The following is a 19621-nucleotide window of genomic DNA, read 5'->3' as shown; positions in this document are numbered from 1 at the left end:
GCTCTGGGTCTCGACCCTGCCCTGTGCAACTGGGTCCTGGACTTCCTGATGGGCCGCACACAGGTGGTGAGGGTAGGTAACAACATCTCCACCCCGCTGATCCACAACACTGGGGCCCCACAAGGGTGCGTTCTCAGCCCTCTCCTGTACTCCCTGTTAACCCACGACTGCGTGGCCATGCACGCCTCCAACTCAATCAAGTTTGCAGACGACACTACAGTGGTAGGCTTGATTACCAATAATGATGAGAAGGCCTACAGGGAGGAGGTGAGGGCCCACGGAGTGTGGTGTCAGGAAAATAACCTCACACTAAATGTCAACAAAACAAAGGAGATGATTGTGGACTTCAGGAAACAAGAGGGAGCAGCTCCCTATCCACATTGACGGGACAGTAGTAGAGAGGGTGGAAAGTTTTAAGTTCCTTGGTGTACACATCAAGGACAAACTGAAATGGTCCACCCACACAGACAGCGTGGTGAAGAAGGCGAAGCAGCTCCTCTTAAACCTCAGGAGGCTGAAGAAATTTGGCTTGTCACCAAAAACACTCACAAACTTTTACAGATGCACAATCGAGAGCATCCTGTCAGGCTGTATCACCACCTGGTACGGCAACTGCTCCGCCCATAACCGTAAGGCTCTCCAGAGGGTAGTGAGGTCTGCACAACGCATCACCAGGGGGAAAACTACCTGCCCCCCAGGACACCTACACCACCCGATGTCACAGGAAGGCCAAAAAGATCATCAAGGACATCAACCACCCGAGCCACTGCCTGTTCACCCCGCTATCACCCAGAAGGCGAGGTCAGTACAGGTGCATCAAAGCGGGGACCGAGAGACTGAAAAACAGCTTCTATCTCAAGGCCATCAGACTGTTAAACAGCCATCACTAACATTGAGTGGCTGCTGCCAACATACTGACTCAACTCTAGCCTCTTTAATAATGGACAAATTGAGGTAATACATGTATCATGGTTGGTGGTTGTTGTGAAATTGTTCGGTTAGAATACTTGTTAGATATTACTGCATGGTCGGAACTAGAAGCACAAGCATTTCGTTACACTCGCATTAACATCTGCTAACATGTGTATGTGACAAATAAATTTGATTTGATTTTAACACGGCGCTGAAGTAATACTGCAAAACATTTTGCAAAGCAATTTACTTTTTGTCCTGAATACAAAATCATATGTTTGGGGAAATACAATATATTACTGAGTACTGTACCATTTCAATTCATCCCAAAGGTGGTTGAGGTCAGAGCTCTGTGCAGGCCAGTCAAGTTCTTCCACACTGATCTCGACAAACAATTTCTGTATGGACTTTGCTTTGTGCACAGGGGCGTTGTCATGCTGAAACAGGAAAGGGCCTTCCTCAAACTGTTGCCACAAACTTGGAAGCACAGAATCGTCTAGAATGTCATTGTATGCTGTAGCGTTAAGATTTCACTTCACTGGAACTAGGGGGCCGCAGACCATTATTCCTCCTCCACCAAATTTTACAGTTGGCACTATGCATTGGGGCAGGTGGCAAGCTTTGCACCTCTCCAGCCGACACTTGGCATTGCGCATGGTGATCTTAGGCTTGTGTGCAGCTGTTTGGCGATGGAAACCCATTTCATGAAGCTCTCGACGAACAGTTATTGTGCTGACGTTGCTTCCAGAAGCAGTTTGGAACTCAGTAGTGAGTGTTGCAACCAAGGACAGATCATCGGCGTCCCGTTCTGTGAGCTTGTGTGGCCTACCGCTTCGCGGCTGAGTTGTTGTTGCTCCTAAACGTTTCCACTTCACAGTAACAGCACTTACAGTTGACCGGGGAAGCTCTAGCAGGGCAGAAATTTGACAAACTGACTTGTTGGAAAGGTGGCATCTTATGACGGTGCCCCGTTGAAAGTCACTGATCTCTTCAGTAAGGCCAATCTACAGTGAATGTTTTCTTGTCCATGATTCCATGGCTGTATGCTCAATTTTATACATCTGTCAGAAATGGGTTTAGCTGAAATAGCCAAATCAGCTAAACCCAAGTGGTACATTCGACACTGTTGACAATGATGTCTTTCTGAACAGACTGGAGAGGTGGGTTAGCCTCTCCGGTCCAGTTCTATATTGGTTTAGGACCTATTTAATCAGTCAACATTTTTTTTGTCACCCTTAGTGAACATAATTTAGTGACATACCACAAGGTTCGATTTTGGGTCGGGTACTGTTCAGTTTATATACTGTATGTTATCAGAAAGCACATGAAACACAACAACAATAAACAACTTTTTTTTTTTTGTGACACCAGAGGATTTTAGCTCCACGGATAAATGATTATACTGTGTTAGTGATTTAAATACTTGGATGACTCACAACTTCCTCCAGCTAAATCAAGACAAGACGAGGTACTTATTGTTGGAGCTAAAGCACAGAGAGAACCTGGTCACACTTTTTAATTCAATAAAGATAAAACACCAGGTAAAAAACATAGGTGTTATTTTAGATTCTGAACTCAATTTTGAATCACACATTAGGAATGTGACCAAAATAACTTTTTACCACCTGAGGAACATTGCCATGGTGGGGCTGTTTCTCTCTCAGGCTGATACAGAGAGACTCATTTACACTTTTATTATAAACAGGCTTGACAACTGTAATGCTCTCCTGTCTGGTCTACCCAAGAAAGCCATTGGTCAACTGCAAAACATACAGAATGCTGCAGCACGAGTACTGGCCAAGACCAGACGGAGAGCACACATTACACTGGTTTTAAGGTCTCTGCACTGGCTGCCTGTGAGTTTTATAATTAATTTTAAGATTCTTCTCTTGGTTTTTAAATCAATCCATGATTGTGCACCCCAATACATGTCAGACATGCTTTTAAATTATGTACCCAGTAAGCAGTTTACTTTCTAAGTGTAATCAATTACAGTTACTAGTTATCTGTAACGTAACTTTTGGATTACCTAAACTCAGTATCGTAATCTGATTACATTCAGTTACTTTTATACTACTTTCCAATTAAGAGGCTTTAGAATACGACAAAAATGTATGTTACCAATTGAAGCACATCTATTGCAGGATAAATCAATGTTAAAGTTTACATAGCTGGCCATATATTGATGTTAAATTTTACTTCATGGGTTGGTTATGTAGGCTTCTTCTAACCCATCACTTTCTACTACATATAATAATACAATTAAATGAGACTTTGGTTTTTAATGTAAAGATATATTAAAATTCCAGTCACTACAATAGATGTTATACCCCTTGATGTCCAGGAATAGGACTTGGAAATATGGAAGTATAGATTAAGCCAAATTGTTTCACCTTAGCATAACCCCAAAACTAAGGGCTTATTAGCCAGCCTACTCTGTTGTTTATGATTTTGTTGTCATGGAGGACTGATTGGGCTCATTGATTCTAGTTGAAAAATGAAAAGCTGCGCTCATGGAATGGCATGCTTTGAGCACTACTGAAAAGTGCTATTTACATGTGAAAAATTAACGCCATATGCTGCATTTGCTATAGGCCTATTGTTTACCTTTTTGTTGGTGACACTTTGATATCTTTATAATATGCAGATGTTTAAAGGGCAAATCCACAGATGAAATAATAACAAAATGGACACCCCGCCTCTGTTTTGGTAAAAAGCTGAGGGATGGGGCTGGAGAAATGTAACCACTGTCAAATTAATAGACAGAGCTATGGATGCAAGGACCGACCATCCATGATATCAAAATGATTGTTTTAACCATGTTATGAGGCTATACAGTGTTTGTTTACAAACATTGGAGAAAAACAAGCTTATATTTTGGGTTCTAATAAAGTGTGACAGTTGAACTAAGTTTGAGACATTTTATAACTTATATTCTTCAAGAACCAATGGATATATAAGTCCCAAAATGGACGTAGCAATTACAGATTGTCCCTTATAAGTCTATGAAAAGTGTGCAAGTTTGAACATGTGTCCATTAGGCCTATGGATTTAAAAAAATGTATCAGCATGAATTAAAAGCCCCTCTTTTATTCCATAGGCTGGAATCCGCACTGTGCTGCTGTTGCAAGAGCACATTTTTCACTGGCTGTCCACTGGTTTCAAACACAATGATTGATAGGCAGTGTAAACTTCTTGAATTCAACCATTATTGGGTTCAAATACACATTTAGATTTGCGAACCACAATCCGTAAGGCGCAAATAGCTAAAAGAGAGTGCAGCAGTGTGATTCACATCAATGCGCTGTGTAGATATCAATAACAAGTGATATCCGTATTGCCGTAGACTACACCACTGCTGTCATCCTTACCTCCAAGTATTTATTCAAGTTGGATAATCTTTGGATGACAACAGCAGTCGTACCATTGGAAGACATAGCTTGGACTTCTTGGGCTTCTTGTTCTTCACCAAATGATGACACACATTTGGTGTGTCATCATAGTGGTCTCTGACTTCTGGTCAGACTCGCTCAGGTGGAACATGCTTAAACTTACGCATTTTTTAAATGCTGATTCAAATGTCTTTGAGAACAGAGGAGTGTCAAAGATTTGTTTTCGCCAGCCTCCTTTCTGAATTTAAAAGTAAACCTCGAAGTAATCATCTAGTTTTGCAAAAGTATCTGTCAAATCAAAGTAGCAGAGAGAACAAATCAAATCAAATCTATTTATAAAGCTTTTCTTACATCAGCTGATATCTCAAAGTGCTGTACAGAAACCCAGCCTAAAATCCCAAACAGGTGTAGATTATAACAGAACATGGCCAAGATGTTCAAATGTTCATAGATGACCAGCAGGGTCAAATAATAATAATCACAGTGGTTGTCGAGGGTGAAACAGGTCAGCACCTCAGGAGTAAATGTCAGTTGGCTTTTCATAGCCGATCATTCATAGTATCTCTACCGCTCCTGCTGTCTCTAGAGAGTTGAAAAGAGCAGGTCTGGGACAGGTAGCATGTCCGGTGAACAGGTCAGGGTTCCATAGCCGCAGGCAGAACAGTTGAAACTGGAGCAGCAGCACGGCCAGGTGGACTGGGGACAGCAAGGAGTCATCACGCCAGGTAGTCCTGAGGCATGGTCCTAGGGCTCAGGTCCTCCGAGAGAAAGAAAGAAAGAATGAGAGAAAGAGAATTAGAGAGAGTATACTTAAATTCACACAGGACACCGGAAAAGACAGGAGAAAGACACAAGATATAACAGACTGACCCTAGCCCCCCCGACACATAAACTACTGCAGCATAAATACTGGCGGCTGAGACAGGAGGGGTCGGGAGGCACTGTGGCCCCATCTGACGATACCGCCGGACAGGGCCAAACAGGAAGGATATAACCCCACCCACTTTGCCAAAGCACAGCCCCCACACCACTAGAGGGATATCTTCAACCACCAACTTACCATCCTGAGACAAGGCCGAGGAGAGCCCACAAAGATCTCCGCCACGGCACAACCCAAGGGTGGGCGCCAACCCAGACAGGAAGATCACATCCGTGACTCAACCCACTCAAGTGACGCACCCCTCCTCGGGGCGGCATGAAAGAGCACCAGTAAGCCAGTGACTCAGCCCCTGTAATAGGGTTAGAGGCAGAGAATCCCAGTGGAAAGAGGGGAACCGGTCAGGCCTAGACAGCAAGGGCGGTTCGTCGCTCCAGAGCCTTTCCGTTCACCTTCACACTCCTGGGCCAGACTACACTCAATCATATGACCCACTGGAGAGATGAGTCTTCAGTAAAGACTTAAAGGTTGAGACCGAGTTTGCGTCTCTCACATGGATAGGCAGACCATTCCATAAAAATGGAGCTCTATAGGAGAAAGCCCTGCCTCCAGCTGTTTGCTTAGAAATTCTAGGGACAATAAGGAGGCCTGCGTCTTGTGACCGTAGCGTACGTGTAGGTATGTACGGCAGGAACAAATCAGAGAGATAGGTAGGAGCAAGCCCATGTAATGCTTTGTAGGTTAGCAGTAAAACCTTGAAATCAGCCCTTGCTTCAGCCTCCAGTATTTATGCTGCAGTAGTTTATGTGTCGGGGGGCTGGGGTCAGTTTGTTATATCTGGAGTACTCCTGTCCTATTCGGTGTCGTGTGTGAATCTAAGTGTGCGTTCTCTAATTCTCTCCTTCTCTCTTTCTTTCTCTCTCTCGGAGGACCTGAGCCCTAGGACCATGCCCCAGGACTACCTGACATGATGACTCCTTGCTGTCCCCAGTCCACCTGGCCATGCTGCTGTTCCAGTTTCAACTGACCTGAGCCCTAGGACCATGCCCCAGGACTACCTGACATGATGACTCCTTGCTGTCCCCAGTCCACCTGGCCATGCTGCTGCTCCAGTTTCAACTGTTCTGCCTTACTATTATTCGACCATGCTGGTCATTTATGAACATTTGAACATCTTGGCCATGTTCTGTTATAATCTCCACCCGGCACAGCCAGAAGAGGACTGGCCACCCCACATATGCTCTCTCTAATTCTCTCTTTCTTTCTCTCTCTCGGAGGACCTGAGCCCTAGGACCGTGCCCCAGGACTACCTGACACGATGACTCCTTGCTGTCCCCAGTCCACCTGACAGTGCTGCTGCTCCAGTTTCAACTGTTCTGCCTTATTATTATTCGACCATGCTGGTCATTTATGAACATTTGAACATCTTGGCCATGTTCTGTTATAATCTCCACCCGGCACAGCCAGAAGAGGACTGGCCACCCCACATAGCCTGGTTCCTCTCTAGGTTTCTTCCTAGGTTTTGGCCTTTCTAGGGAGTTTTTCCTAGCCACCGTGCTTCTACACCTGCATTGCTTGCTGTTTGGGGGTTTAGGCTGGGTTTCTGTACAGCACTTTGAGATATCAGCTGATGTACGAAGGGCTATATAAATAAATTTGATTTGATTTGATTTAAGTCTTATAGACAAACACACTGTAAAAATGCTTCACTAGTGAAGAGTGACAAACTTTGTCCCTTTAGGTTGATACTGGTGTTTTATAGTGAGGTAAGGATAGTGCCTTAATTTATGTTTTCTTGACATGAAGATGTGTGTAATGTTGAACCTTTTCCAGAGTATTCTAAAATAAATGTTATCAAAGCGAGGGAACCAGATTTACAGAAAAGGTCAAGTGTTACCATAGTGAGAAAAGTTATTGGACCTGTCACATTTATCGCAATAAAAGTAGACAATTTTGTTAAAATGAAATACAAAATTGACTCTATGTTGTTTGACTTGGTTATTTTTGTATCACTGCAGGGACTGAGTTTCCCTTATCTCAGTCGAACCAAAACATACTTCATTCTTGAATCAATACATATGGAACGCTTTTTTAATAACCTCCAATGGCTCCATATTGTTCACAGTGTTAGAGATGGGCTTGACTGAGGTTAATATTTTATAATAAAATGTCATGTTTCTGTGTGTACAGCAAAGAGTTTCTTATTTAAAACGCTATGCTTTTCTGTTCAATTTGTGTTTATAGTCTGCGGTCCATGAGGACCTACCGATATCCGGTGTTGCTGACGGGAGAGACTTGACCTCTGAGGTGGCTGGTCACAAACCCTGGCCCCGGGTAAGAACCCTGGATCAGGAGCCGTCGCGCTTCCTTCCCAAGTCGGAACCAGGACCCAACCATGAAGGAAAGAGACTCCACCACCACACAGAACACAACCGGTGGACAGGTGGACTGAACAACCTCAGTCCTGGTGGTCATCAGAGAGACAGAGGCTCCAGTCAGGGATCCAGTCTGCAGCCCAGACCCTTCTCTTCAGTCTCAGTGCAGGGATGAAGCAGGGCCTGGAGCTGATAGAGATAGACCCTCCTGTTCCTATGATACAAACGTCACAGGATCCATGATGAACAGAGTAGGTCACCCTGGGCTTCAGCCTTCACAGAGAGTGGTGGGAGATCCCCCTGGTGGTAGTCTATGAGCAAGTCTGTCTTCTCCTTCAGGATCTTGTTTAATGCCTAGTGAATGGGTTTATAAAAGTCTGTGTCTAGACTTCCTCAGTTACCTCATGGTTACCCCACCAATACAGACAGGGTCAGGATGGGTGTTCACCACAAGAGGTGCCTAACTTGCTCTCTAAGCAGATTCTCTCCCACTGGATCTCCCTGGCATAGCGCAGCAAGGGTTAGCTACTGTAGCGCTGCACGCCCCAACTCCACCAGGCACCGCCCGTTACTGGGCTCGTTGAAGACCAGTATTAAATTGAAGGAATGGATCGAGCTTCACGCTTTTCACCTGTGGAAGGCAGGGCTTCCAGCAAGGCGTGGATTTCTTTGGCCTTCATTGGATTTTAGATCCTTCAACCATAGTATGTTATACCTCGTTTCCCTCCTTCAGGGAACAGTAGTTATGAAGTTACATTAAGAGTACAGTTGAAGTCGGAAATTTACATACACTTAGGTTGGAGTCATTAAAACTTGTTTTTCAACCACTCCACACATTTCTTGTTAACAAGCTATAGTAATTTTCCAACAATTCTTTACAGGCAGATTATTTCACTTATAATTTGCTGTATCACAATTCCAGTGGGTCAGAAGTTTACATACACCAAGTTGACCGTGCCTTTAAACAGCTTGGAAAATTCTTTAGATGCGTCAGAAGAAAATGGCTTTAGAAGCTTCTGACATCATTTGAGTCAATTGGAGGTGTACCTGTGGATGTATTTCAAGGTCTACCTTCAAACTCAGGGCCTCTTTGATTGACATCATTGGAAAATCTGAAGAAATCAGCGAAGACCTCTAGTTCATGTCTAGTTCATCCTTGGGAGCAATTTCCAAATGTGAAAGAAATAAAAACTGAAATAAATCATTCTCTCTACTATTATTCTGACATTTCACATTCTTAAAATAAAGTGGTGATCCTAACTGACCTAAAACAGATCATTTTTTACTAGGATTAAATGTCAGGAATATGAATAACTGAGTTTAAATGTATTTTGCTAAGGTGTATGTAAACTTCCGACTTCAACTGGATATGCAATTCTGTTAGGTCCTATTTTCCAAACCCGCTACGGAGCTTTAGGTGCCAAGGATACGGACATGTTGCAGCAGTGTGTAGAAAGGAGATCCCACGATGTGAGAAATGTTCAGGAGGGCATAGTCAGAGGAAGTGTCAAGTTGGGATAGAGAAAGCACTGTGTGTCAACTGTGCAGCTGGGGATCAGAAGAGCCATGTGAGAGAAAGACAGGTTGAGATTACCACAGTTCGAGTGGGGGAGAAAGTTTCCTACGCTGACGCAGTAAAGCAAATAGAGGATAGCCCAAGGGTGAGTGATTTGACTGGGAGCCCCCCAGTGAGTAGGCCTGAAGAGAAAGATCCAGAGTATTAGCTTTATTAAGGTAGGATTTATTGCGTTTATTGCTATGGTTATTAATTGTACTGCACTGATGGAGCATAAAACCCAGAAAATAGATGTGGTAGTGGCAGCAGCAGAGACATTTACGGGTGTAAGATTTTAGTGCAGAAGATCTACAGGGGGGTTCTGGAGTATAGGTTCCATCCTCCTAGGCTGTTCTCCTGGAGTAGGATCTGGTAGGTCGTGGGATAGGGGTGGTTGGTTTTTGGGGTATATGTATATGTAGGGTTAGATGGTGGTGCGATTTACTTTTTTACTTTGCTTGAACAATTTTTTTGTGACAAAATGTGCTATTCACACTCCGACCTGTGACAGGCAGCAAAACGAATCACAGCGTCTAGTCTGCCGGAAAATCACACAAAGACGTGACCAAGAACAATTTCCAAGTTAGCGTTTTTATTGTTGTTATTTAAACCTTTATTAACACTATTGAACTCAAAATATGACTAATTTAACTGCACAGCGTCACATATTTACCCCACGTAGTGTTTAATTCGCGTTGGAGACAGGACTTGGTTGATACATGGTATATAGGTAACGCTAGCTGCTAACGTTAGCTAACAATGGCTAACTGTATGGTTTTTCACACTCAAATAGCCTCCATTATGGAGGTGCTAGCGAATGCAGCCGTGGCAGAGATTTGTAAACTCGTAGACGACGACTATGCAGTGTTTCGTTTGGAAATAACTCAAAGCCAGAAAGAAAACAGGGCATTGCGGAGGAAACTACTAGAACTGAAGGTGGCACGGGAGCGCGCAGAGAGGACAATGCGAGAGCGCGTCCTCGCCAGTCGTCCCAGTAGTGTCAGATACAGAGCACTGGCAAGAGGTACTTTACATTTAGCAGAAGGCCGAGACTTGAGCATTTACAGTATCTAACCACCACTTTTTCCCCACTCTCAGGTGAAGGCCACAGGAGTTTTGTGAAGCCAGCGGGACACAATACATGGAGAGATGACCAACCAATCACTGTTGATGAGGGGAGTGGAACCTCAACCCAGCATGTGATTGTGATAGAGGTTAGTGTTGCATAAAGAATGACAGTTACTTTGTAAATCAAATGTCCCTGTTTATTTCAGTAAGGCTCCCCTCAGCTATTCACGTGCTTACATGTACAGTACATCCACATTTACCTGCCATAGGGGAGCTTGTGAGACTTCTCTGCAAAGTACTGGTAATTATCTCTCTTCTTGTGTCAGTCTGCAGAGGCTTCAGTTCTAGAGATCAAGCAGGAGAGGTCTGAAGGAGAGGAGGAGCCACGGCACAGCAGAAACATCCAGACTGGAGCGCCCCCTATAGCCACAGAGAACCCCACCACCACCCCAGCGCAGCCCAGGACCCGATCCAGCATCACGGAGGTCAGTGGAACGCCGAACGCCGTCCTCAAGTCAGAGACAGACACCAAGATCTTAACTGTACATACAGGATCTGACCACAGATCAGACCCAGAGAGACTTGGGCTGGGGAGACTGGGCTGTCGTCCTGCTCCCAGCTCAAAGTATTTACCGGTATTTCACCAGAGGACGGTTTATTCCTGTGGGGATGGGGATGGTGATGCGTTTGACACTGGCGGGGATGATCCGTCTTGTTCTTACACTACAGAGATGGAACCAGGCAACATATCCTTGGGTTTAGAGACACAGACTGATCTGCCTAGAGGGGACTGGAACCGATACAGTAGTAGTGTGTACTCTGAAGGGTGCCTAGATAAGAAAGGGGAGGTTATAGTGGTAGATGAGGAGAAAGTGAAGGGTGACGTTTCTCCCACATGGAATGCAGATCGTCACCTAGGAGACAGACACTCACAGGGCAGAGAATTCTTAGATTACAGGGAAAGCTTAGAGACAAATCCAAATGTCGCCACCCACTCCCTTTTACACACGTTCAGGGATTGTGATACAGAGTCCACATCGATGGGGCATTCCGATTCACATGGCCTTGTCCTTTTCGATCAGGTATTAAACTCAAACGACAGGGATAGAGCCCAGACTCAGGGAGGGGGGGACACATCAGGCAATAGTAAAGAGAAACGGTTCCTCTGCATGTTCTGTAACAAAGGCTTCAGCTGCCCTCAGAAGGTGGAGATCCACCAGAGGGTCCACACAGGGGAGAAACCATTCAGCTGCCCCCAGTGTCACATGTGCTTCGCCCAGGCCTGCAGCCTGAAGAGGCATGAGAGGGTCCACACAGGGGAGAAACCCTACAGCTGCCCCCAGTGTGAGAAGAGGTTCTCTCGCCAGCACCAGCTGAAGACGCACCTGAAGGTCCACACGGGAGAAAGGCCATTTGCCTGTATGCACTGCGGGAAGAGGTTCTCAGAGAGAAGATGCCTAAGGATACACCAGCAGAAAAACCATTCCACTCTATAACATAGAAAGTAACCATTCCACTCGATGGCTTCTGATGTTTAGATTTAACCCGGCATTAAAGGTAGACTCAGCGAGATGATGAAACGCACAAAGTAAAAACAGCAGTAATGGGTCAATTTCCTCAAGAACTAAGAACGTTGACGCGAGAGGCTAAACTTCTCTGCGGTTTTGGTCCCACAGCTGTGTGCATGCGGGGGTACTCTTTGTGACTAGGTGAGACGAAAGTCTTGCATCGCACTCATCGCAATATCTGCGGTGCTGTTCCTGGAAACCTCATAGCGCTGAGTCTTCCTTTAAAGATGAAGGTTCATTTTCATTGTTGTCAGCAGAAAAGATCCACAGATGCATTTGGAATAACGAGAGTAACAGATGTCAGTGTTGAATATTCCTGAGTAAAATATTGCTTGCAGACATTGTGTGATAATAAGCCTAAAAAGTATATTACATATTGTGTTGGTACTGTGTAGGCTATATGATGTTAGGAAATGCCTGTTTCATTACTTCCATTCAACTACTATTTTTTTCCCAAGACACTTTTAATGAGAAAATGAATGCATCATTTTAGTTAAGACGTATGTGTGGTTTTCATATGATGTATTTAAAACTTGTTTAATAAACACAAAATGGGACTTTTCATCCTAAGACTTTTATTTAGACTCTCTTTAGTACACATCACATCTGATCTCACCGTATTCTGCATAAAACGACAGCACTTTATAACCAATATACACTTGCTAAATATACCTACACACAATAACAAACACTTACAGTACACATCAAAATAGTTTAGTCAGGTTTCTCTGACTCTATAGCTGACTCATATTTACCCACGTCATATTCATGTCCACCATGATGAGTTTAACAATAATGAAGTCCTTCTGTAACTACAGTACAGGACTCATGTAGTGGGTAAACACTCCATGTTGAAAGTGTTTATGTCTGTGTAATCTGTATCACCTGTCTCTTCCAGGAGGGGGAGGGTCCAGAGGTGCTGCTGGTGAAGGAGGAGGGGTGTGAGGAGGGTCTGGGGAACCCTGAGGGGACCATGATCATGGAGGTCAACCCGACGACTACACCTCCTCTTGAACGCACAGAGGAACCAGCTGAGCAGCACAGGACCACACACAGTCTCACTGAGGTACGGATAAAGGCCAGGTCTCGATTAATCACTCATTGTCCAATCAGAAGATGCTCCATAGCAGGATGCTGATATCAGATGTCTTGATCCAACATCCTCTCACTCTGTATCTCTTACAGCCAGTAGACATGGAGGATGGGAAGCCTGATCTGCTGCTGGTCAAAGAGGAGACAATAGAAGGCGAACCAGAGAGCATTGACCTGCTGAGTGGACTAAAGATGGGGGAGCAAGGTAAGGGAGAAATACATATATCCTACATACAGTAATAGATCTTCAATGGGAATAGTAATACATAAAGCCTTCATACAGTAATATGGGAATAGTAATGCGCCTGGCTATTGTTTTTTTCCTAATTTTCCTTATTCCTAAACTGAAATCAGTACAACTTATGTTTACATACAAAAACAGACATTATAATGTATTAACTTGACCAGGTAATTTACACAAAAAAAACTCCATATGTAGAGTTCTCTGCCATGTTTTAAAGTATATTTTCTAACCTCTTCCTGCAGGTGGTTGGCTGGAGACTGATAGTGGAGACTGGGCGGCCATCTTGGATTACCAGACGGGTGCAGCCAAGGGCCCAGGGGACGACATCACAGAGCAGGCCAGGACCAAAGGCAACATAGTTGAGGTCAGTGAATGGGACAGTGTTTTCAACTCTGGGCTGAGGAACAATACTGTTAACCACAACCAGAAACAGACAGTCAAACACAAAACAACAACTGAACTCCATAACAACAGACTGGATGAGACCAGGGCGAGACATAGATTTGGTCTGCAGGGACAGGGAGGTGTGCATATGCGGCGGGAGAGAACAGACGGACTCGGCTAGCGATGCTCTTTCCTGCTTCTATAGTTGTGATTCAGAGAGACTGATGGCGCCTCAGGTTAACCTAACAGGTGCTGCCTTCAGCCTGCCTTCTATAGGATCTATCAACTGGAACATGGACCCTGCAACAGCACAGACACTCCCTGGCCTTCATCCTCCTCACACTCTCCTAATGTTAAACCAGACCTCAAACAAGCTACACAAGCCCATTGACAAATTACAGTAGTAGTGATGCTATCAGCAGATGTATTGGCAAGGAGAAGCGTTTCCTGCGTTCGTTCTGTGGGAGAACCTTCGGTTTCCCCAAACAGGTGGAGATCCACCAGAAGATGCACACGGGAGAGACATTGTTGGGGTGCCACCTGTCCTGGGCCAGTTTCTCAGACACATCCAACCTGAAGAGGCACCAGAGAGTCCAGACAGGGGAGAAATCCTACAGCTGCCCCCGGTGTGAGAAGAGGTTCTCCCACCAGCACCATCTGAAGGTCCACACAGAAGAGAGGCTGTTCGCCTGTACACACTGGGAAGAGGTTCTCAGAGAGGAGCTACCTCAGGGTACACCAGCAGAAAATGCACACACCCCATGTATACTGTAATGTAGTACTAATTAGTATGTTTGTAGTTAATTCTGTTGGTTTAGGATGTCGTAGGGAACTGGATGAGGTGAACTGAGGAAAGAATGAGTATGATGAGGCAGAGTAGATTATGGTGATGGTTGGTGTGATGGTGTCTGTAAAAATGCTTCACTGATGAAGAGTGACAACCTTGTCCTGTTTGACACTGTGGTTTATAGTGAAATAATGATTGTGTCTTGTTACATTTATCCTTCAAAGTATTTAAAAATGCATTCTATCAGTGAAGCTAACTTCACGTTATGAATGTGTGACCATTTAGTTGAACTGAATTACAAAATTGACTGACAACTTTTTTTTATTTTTAATTGCTGCGACTTGAGTTTCCCTTATCTCAGTGGAACCAAAACATTATATATAATTTTTTTATCAACACATATGGATACTTTTTATAATAAACTCCAATGGCTCCATATTGTTAGGTACTTTGAATCCATTGTTAGAGATGGGCTTAACTGTGGTTAACATTTTATAATATAATGTCATGTTTCCGTGTGTACAGGAAAGTTTCTTATATAAAACTTTATACTTTTCTATTCAATTTGTGTTTAAAGTCTGCAGTCCATGAGGACCTGCTGATATCCGGTGTTGCTGGCTGGAAATACTGGACCTCTGAGGTGGCTGGTCACAAACCCTGGCCCCGGATCAGAACCCTGGATCCGGAGCCATCGCTCTTCCTTCCCGAGTCGGAGCCAGGACCCAACCTAGAGGGGCAGAGACTCCACCAACACACAGAACACAACCAGTGGACAGAGGGACTGAACAACCTCAGTCCTGGTGGTCGTCAGAGAGACAGAGGCTCCAGTCAGGGATCCAGACCCTTCTCTTCACAGTCTCAGTGCAGGGATGAAGCAGGACCTGAGGCTGATAGAGATAGACCCTCCTGTTCCTATGATACAAACACCACAGTATCCATGATGAACAGAGCAGGTCACCCTGGGCTTCAGCCTTCACAGAGAGTGATGGGAGACCCCCCTGGTGGTAGTCTAACAGGAAGTCTGTCTTCTCCTTCAGGTTCTCGTCTAATGCCTTGTGACTGGGTTCATAGAAGGCCTGGGACTGGACCTGGGTCTAGCCTTCCTCAGTTACCTCAGGGTTACCCCACCAATACAGACAGGGTCAGGATGGGTGTTCACCATAAGAGGTACCTAGCCTATAACACAGCACACAATCCCAACAACACCCAAACAATGGCTAAAGGTCAAGGAGGGAGCTCAAAGACTAACCACCTGAGGGCGGTGGCTCCTGCTTCTACCTCCTCTGGTGTCATTGGGTCACAACGTAAGAGGCCAAGCAATAGGACGGACGCCGACAAGCTGTTCTCCTGCTCCACGTGTGGGAAGCGCTTCGCTGAGGCGAGCTATGTGAAGGAGCACCAGACCGTTCACACCAAGGAGAGGCCCTTCAAGTGCAAACTATGTTATAAGAGCTTCTCCTTCCGGAGTAGCCTTATCAGACATAGGAGTGTCCACAATGGGGAGAAATCATAGCAGTGTGTCTTCAGATGTACGCAGGGGATTCTTTAGCTGACATATTATAGTTATCATGTGAAGTGTCCTGGAGTAAGAGCAGTGGTGTTCTGGAGGGTGTACGCAGGTGGCCGTATACCCACTTATTTTTCAGTGGGCAATGAGTATAGTCGCTTCTTAATCCCCACAATGCCTATCAAAGTAGTGCAGTGGAGGTAGAGACTGTGTCAATAAAGCTGATGGAGCAGATCTAGAATGTTTATCTTACAATGTTGATCATTTATTATTTATTCACATCTTCGCAATGTGCACACGGTGGTAGGCCTACGGGCAAATGATCCAAAATGCAATTTGTGGCGAAAAAAAACTTGGCTACTTCAAAATGGAGATCGACTCAGTGATGCTGCCACAGACGCCATAATGGCACGGATACAATGATTCCATCTCTAAGTTTTGGCCTGACTGTGAAAGACCAATATGGATTCTATCATTTTAGGTCATTCAGAGTGTATGTCACTGTTTCACATTAAAACAATTACACAGGGCGCCTTCGCATTCGGGATTTTTTTTTTTGCACCACTTCACCACTGGGTAAGAAGACAATTAACCACTCATTAGCCCTTTGTTAACTTGTCATTTGAAACAGGATTGTGTAAATACCTGTTTTTATAGAGACAGTAAACCAAGGCTAGAACAAGGACAGTTGAATACTTACCTTGCTGAGGTGATGTAGATGGAATAAAGTCATTATTTTTTTTATTTTATTCTTGCTAACACTGTTCTTTCTAAACAAGTCTGCTCTCAGCTTGAAAGATACTGATCATAGGAGTTTTTGGGGCTCTATTTTCGCCTGGCGATATGGCAGGGCAAGCTCACGTTAGTTCAAATTTTACTATGTTAAAAACTGACACTGGCGTTTTCCACCCCATGCGCCAGGTTCAGCAATTTTTGTCTAATCTCAGCTCACTAGCTCTGAGGTGGGAGGGGTGGTAATATTTAAGGTGTGTCGTTGAAAACAAGTGCAAAAGTCACAATTTCATGCAGCGCATATGGAGACATTTAAAACCAAGGAAAAGCAGGTCATAGTTGTAACTGGCATGGATTTTGTGAGCGGAAGTGCAACCTATCCAGCTGTGACGCAAATTGCCCTTCTACTAATGGAGCAAGAGAAGATATGTGCTTTTTGTGCTGGTAACCCTTGTATTAATAAACAAGGCTGTTTTTTTGTCCTGCCCATTGGGTTTGCCAAGTAGCCAAGCCTATCAATAAAGGGTTTTGCTCGTGAGACTGCTTAGAAATACAGTGCCCTCTCATTTTTGGGACAGTGACAGATTTTATTGTTGTTTTGGCTCTGTACTCTAGCATTTTGGGATTTGAAATTATACAATGACTATGAGGTTAAAGAGCAGACTGTCAGCTCTAATTTGAGGGTATTTTCATCCATATTGAGTGAACAGTTTAGCACTTTTTGTACATCGTCCCCCCATTTTAGGGGCCGAAAATTATTGGGACAAATTCACTTATGTGTATTAAAGTGGTCAAAAGTTTTGCATTTGGTCCCACATTCCTTGCAAGCAATGATTACACCAAGCTTGTGACTACAAATTTGTTGGATGCATTTTCTGTTTGTTTTGGTTGTGTCAGATGATTTTGTGCCCAATAGAAATAAACTGTGAATAATGTATTGTCATTTTGGACTCACTTTTAGGCTGGGTTTCTGCACAGCACTTTGAGATATCAGCTGATGTAAGAAGGGCTATATAAATACATTTCATTGGATTTGAAGACACAGCAAGACACTTCCCCCCAACTTGTTGCAGAAGGATCGGTTGCATGCTATAAGGGACAGGTCCGAGGTCCTCTGCCGCAGTGCAGCTCATTCACTGCCAGCTGCTGTGGCTCACCGTCAAGGGGATGCTGCAGATTTACGCCCTGCAGCCCAACTCCACTCTCACCATGTATAAAACTGCTCCTCAGCGTCACCATTAGCATGAGCCATCGACGACGCCCTCACCATCAGCGTCGGAGTCGCCATCAGCCCGGGTCTCGATCCCTCAGCTGTTAAGATCCAGCCTGCTCCTACCTTGGAGCTCAAGGTAGTAGTGGGGCCTACTACAGCCGCTCCTACCATGGAACCTCAGCCTTCCCCAGGGCCAGAGGAGCTGCCTGAGCTCACCCTAGGGGAGCACCATACCACTGTGCTCCAACTGACTCCCTCTGTGGCATCCCTCATAGTGGTTCCAGTGCCTTCTCCAGGGATGGAGGAGCTGCCAGAACTCCCACCCTGAGGGAGAACCCCTACTACTCCAGCCGACACCTCAGAATGTCAGTTGGTCCAGATTGTGGGAGCCCTGCCTGCAGCTAATGTAGGCAACAAGTCCGGCCGTGCCACTCAGATCTCTCCGGTCCCTGTCTGGTGGGATCTGCTAAGTCCCACCTTCGATGTCTAGCCTGCTGCTGTCTAAAGACGTCTCCCTGCTTCTCCCTGGGGGCCCCCTCCAGTCTCTGCTGCAGTGGTTCGGTCATTTACATACATTTACATTTAAGTCATTTAGCAGACGCTCTTATCCAGAGCGACTTACAAATTGGTGCGTTCACCTTATGACACCCAGTGGAACAGCCACTTTACAATAGTGCATCTAAATCTTTTAAGGGGGAGGTGAGAAGGATTACTTTATCCTATCCTAGGTATTCCTTAAAGAGGTGGGGTTTCAGGTGTCTCCGGAAGGTGGTGATTGACTCCGCTGTCCTGGCGTCGTGAGGGAGTTTGTTCCACCATTGGGGGGCCAGAGCAGCGAACAGTTTTGACTGGGCTGAGCGGGAACTGTACTTCCTCAGTGGTAGGGAGGCGAGCAGGCCAGAGGTGGATGAACGCAGTGCCCTTGTTTGGGTGTAGGGCCTGATCAGAGCCTGGAGGTACTGAGGTGCCGTTCCCCTCACAGCTCCGTAGGCAAGCACCATGGTCTTGTAGCGGATGCGAGCTTCAACTGGAAGCCAGTGGAGGGAGCGGAGGAGCGGGGTGACGTGAGAGAACTTGGGAAGGTTGAACACCAGACGGGCTGCGGCGTTCTGGATGAGTTGTAGGGGTTTAATGGCACAGGCAGGGAGCCCAGCCAACAGCGAGTTGCAGTAATCCAGACGGGAGATGACAAGTGCCTGGATTAGGACCTGCGCCGCTTCCTGTGTGAGGCAGGGTCGTACTCTGCGGATGTTGTAGAGCATGAACCTACAGGAACGGGCCACCGCCTTGATGTTAGTTGAGAACGACAGGGTGTTGTCCAGGATCACGCCAAGGTTCTTAGCGCTCTGGGAGGAGGACACAATGGAGTTGTCAACCGTGATGGCGAGATCATGGAACGGGCAGTCCTTCCCCGGGAGGAAGAGCAGCTCCGTCTTGCCGAGGTTCAGCTTGAGGTGGTGATCCGTCATCCACACTGATATGTCTGCCAGACATGCAGAGATGCGATTCGCCACCTGGTCATCAGAAGGGGGAAAGGAGAAGATTAATTGTGTGTCGTCTGCATAGCAATGATAGGAGAGACCATGTGAGGTTATGACAGAGCCAAGTGACTTGGTGTATAGCGAGAATAGGAGAGGGCCTAGAACAGAGCCCTGGGGGACGCCAGTGGTGAGAGCGCGTGGTGAGGAGACAGATTCTCGCCACGCCACCTGGTAGGAGCGACCTGTCAGGTAGGACGCAATCCAAGCGTGGGCCGCGCCGGAGATGCCCAACTCGGAGAGGAGGATCTGATGGTTCACAGTATCGAAGGCAGCCGATAGGTCTAGAAGGATGAGAGCAGAGGAGAGAGAGTTAGCTTTAGCAGTGCGGAGCGCCTCCGTGATACAGAGAAGAGCAGTCTCAGTTGAATGACTAG

The 19621-nt window shown here is 45.5% G+C and overlaps 1 protein-coding gene across 1 annotated transcript; it reads left to right on the top strand.

Annotated features, from left to right (window-relative positions):
* Window positions 1-9551: 9551 nt before the first annotated feature.
* LOC115145667 (uncharacterized) lies at window positions 9552-17428 on the top strand. Its single transcript, XM_029687193.2, has 7 exons — window positions 9552-10135; window positions 10210-10325; window positions 10506-10664; window positions 12646-12813; window positions 12933-13044; window positions 13326-13447; window positions 14832-17428. Exons 1-7 carry the CDS (start codon window positions 9871-9873, stop codon window positions 15765-15767), a joined length of 1878 nt encoding a protein of 625 aa, XP_029543053.2. The 5' UTR covers window positions 9552-9870; the 3' UTR covers window positions 15768-17428.
* The last annotated feature ends 2193 nt before the right edge of the window (window positions 17429-19621 follow it).

Source organism: Oncorhynchus nerka, linkage group LG18 (genome assembly GCF_034236695.1).
Source record: "Oncorhynchus nerka isolate Pitt River linkage group LG18, Oner_Uvic_2.0, whole genome shotgun sequence".
Taxonomy (NCBI): Eukaryota; Metazoa; Chordata; class Actinopteri; order Salmoniformes; family Salmonidae; genus Oncorhynchus; species Oncorhynchus nerka.
This window is presented reverse-complemented; position numbering and strand designations above follow the sequence as displayed.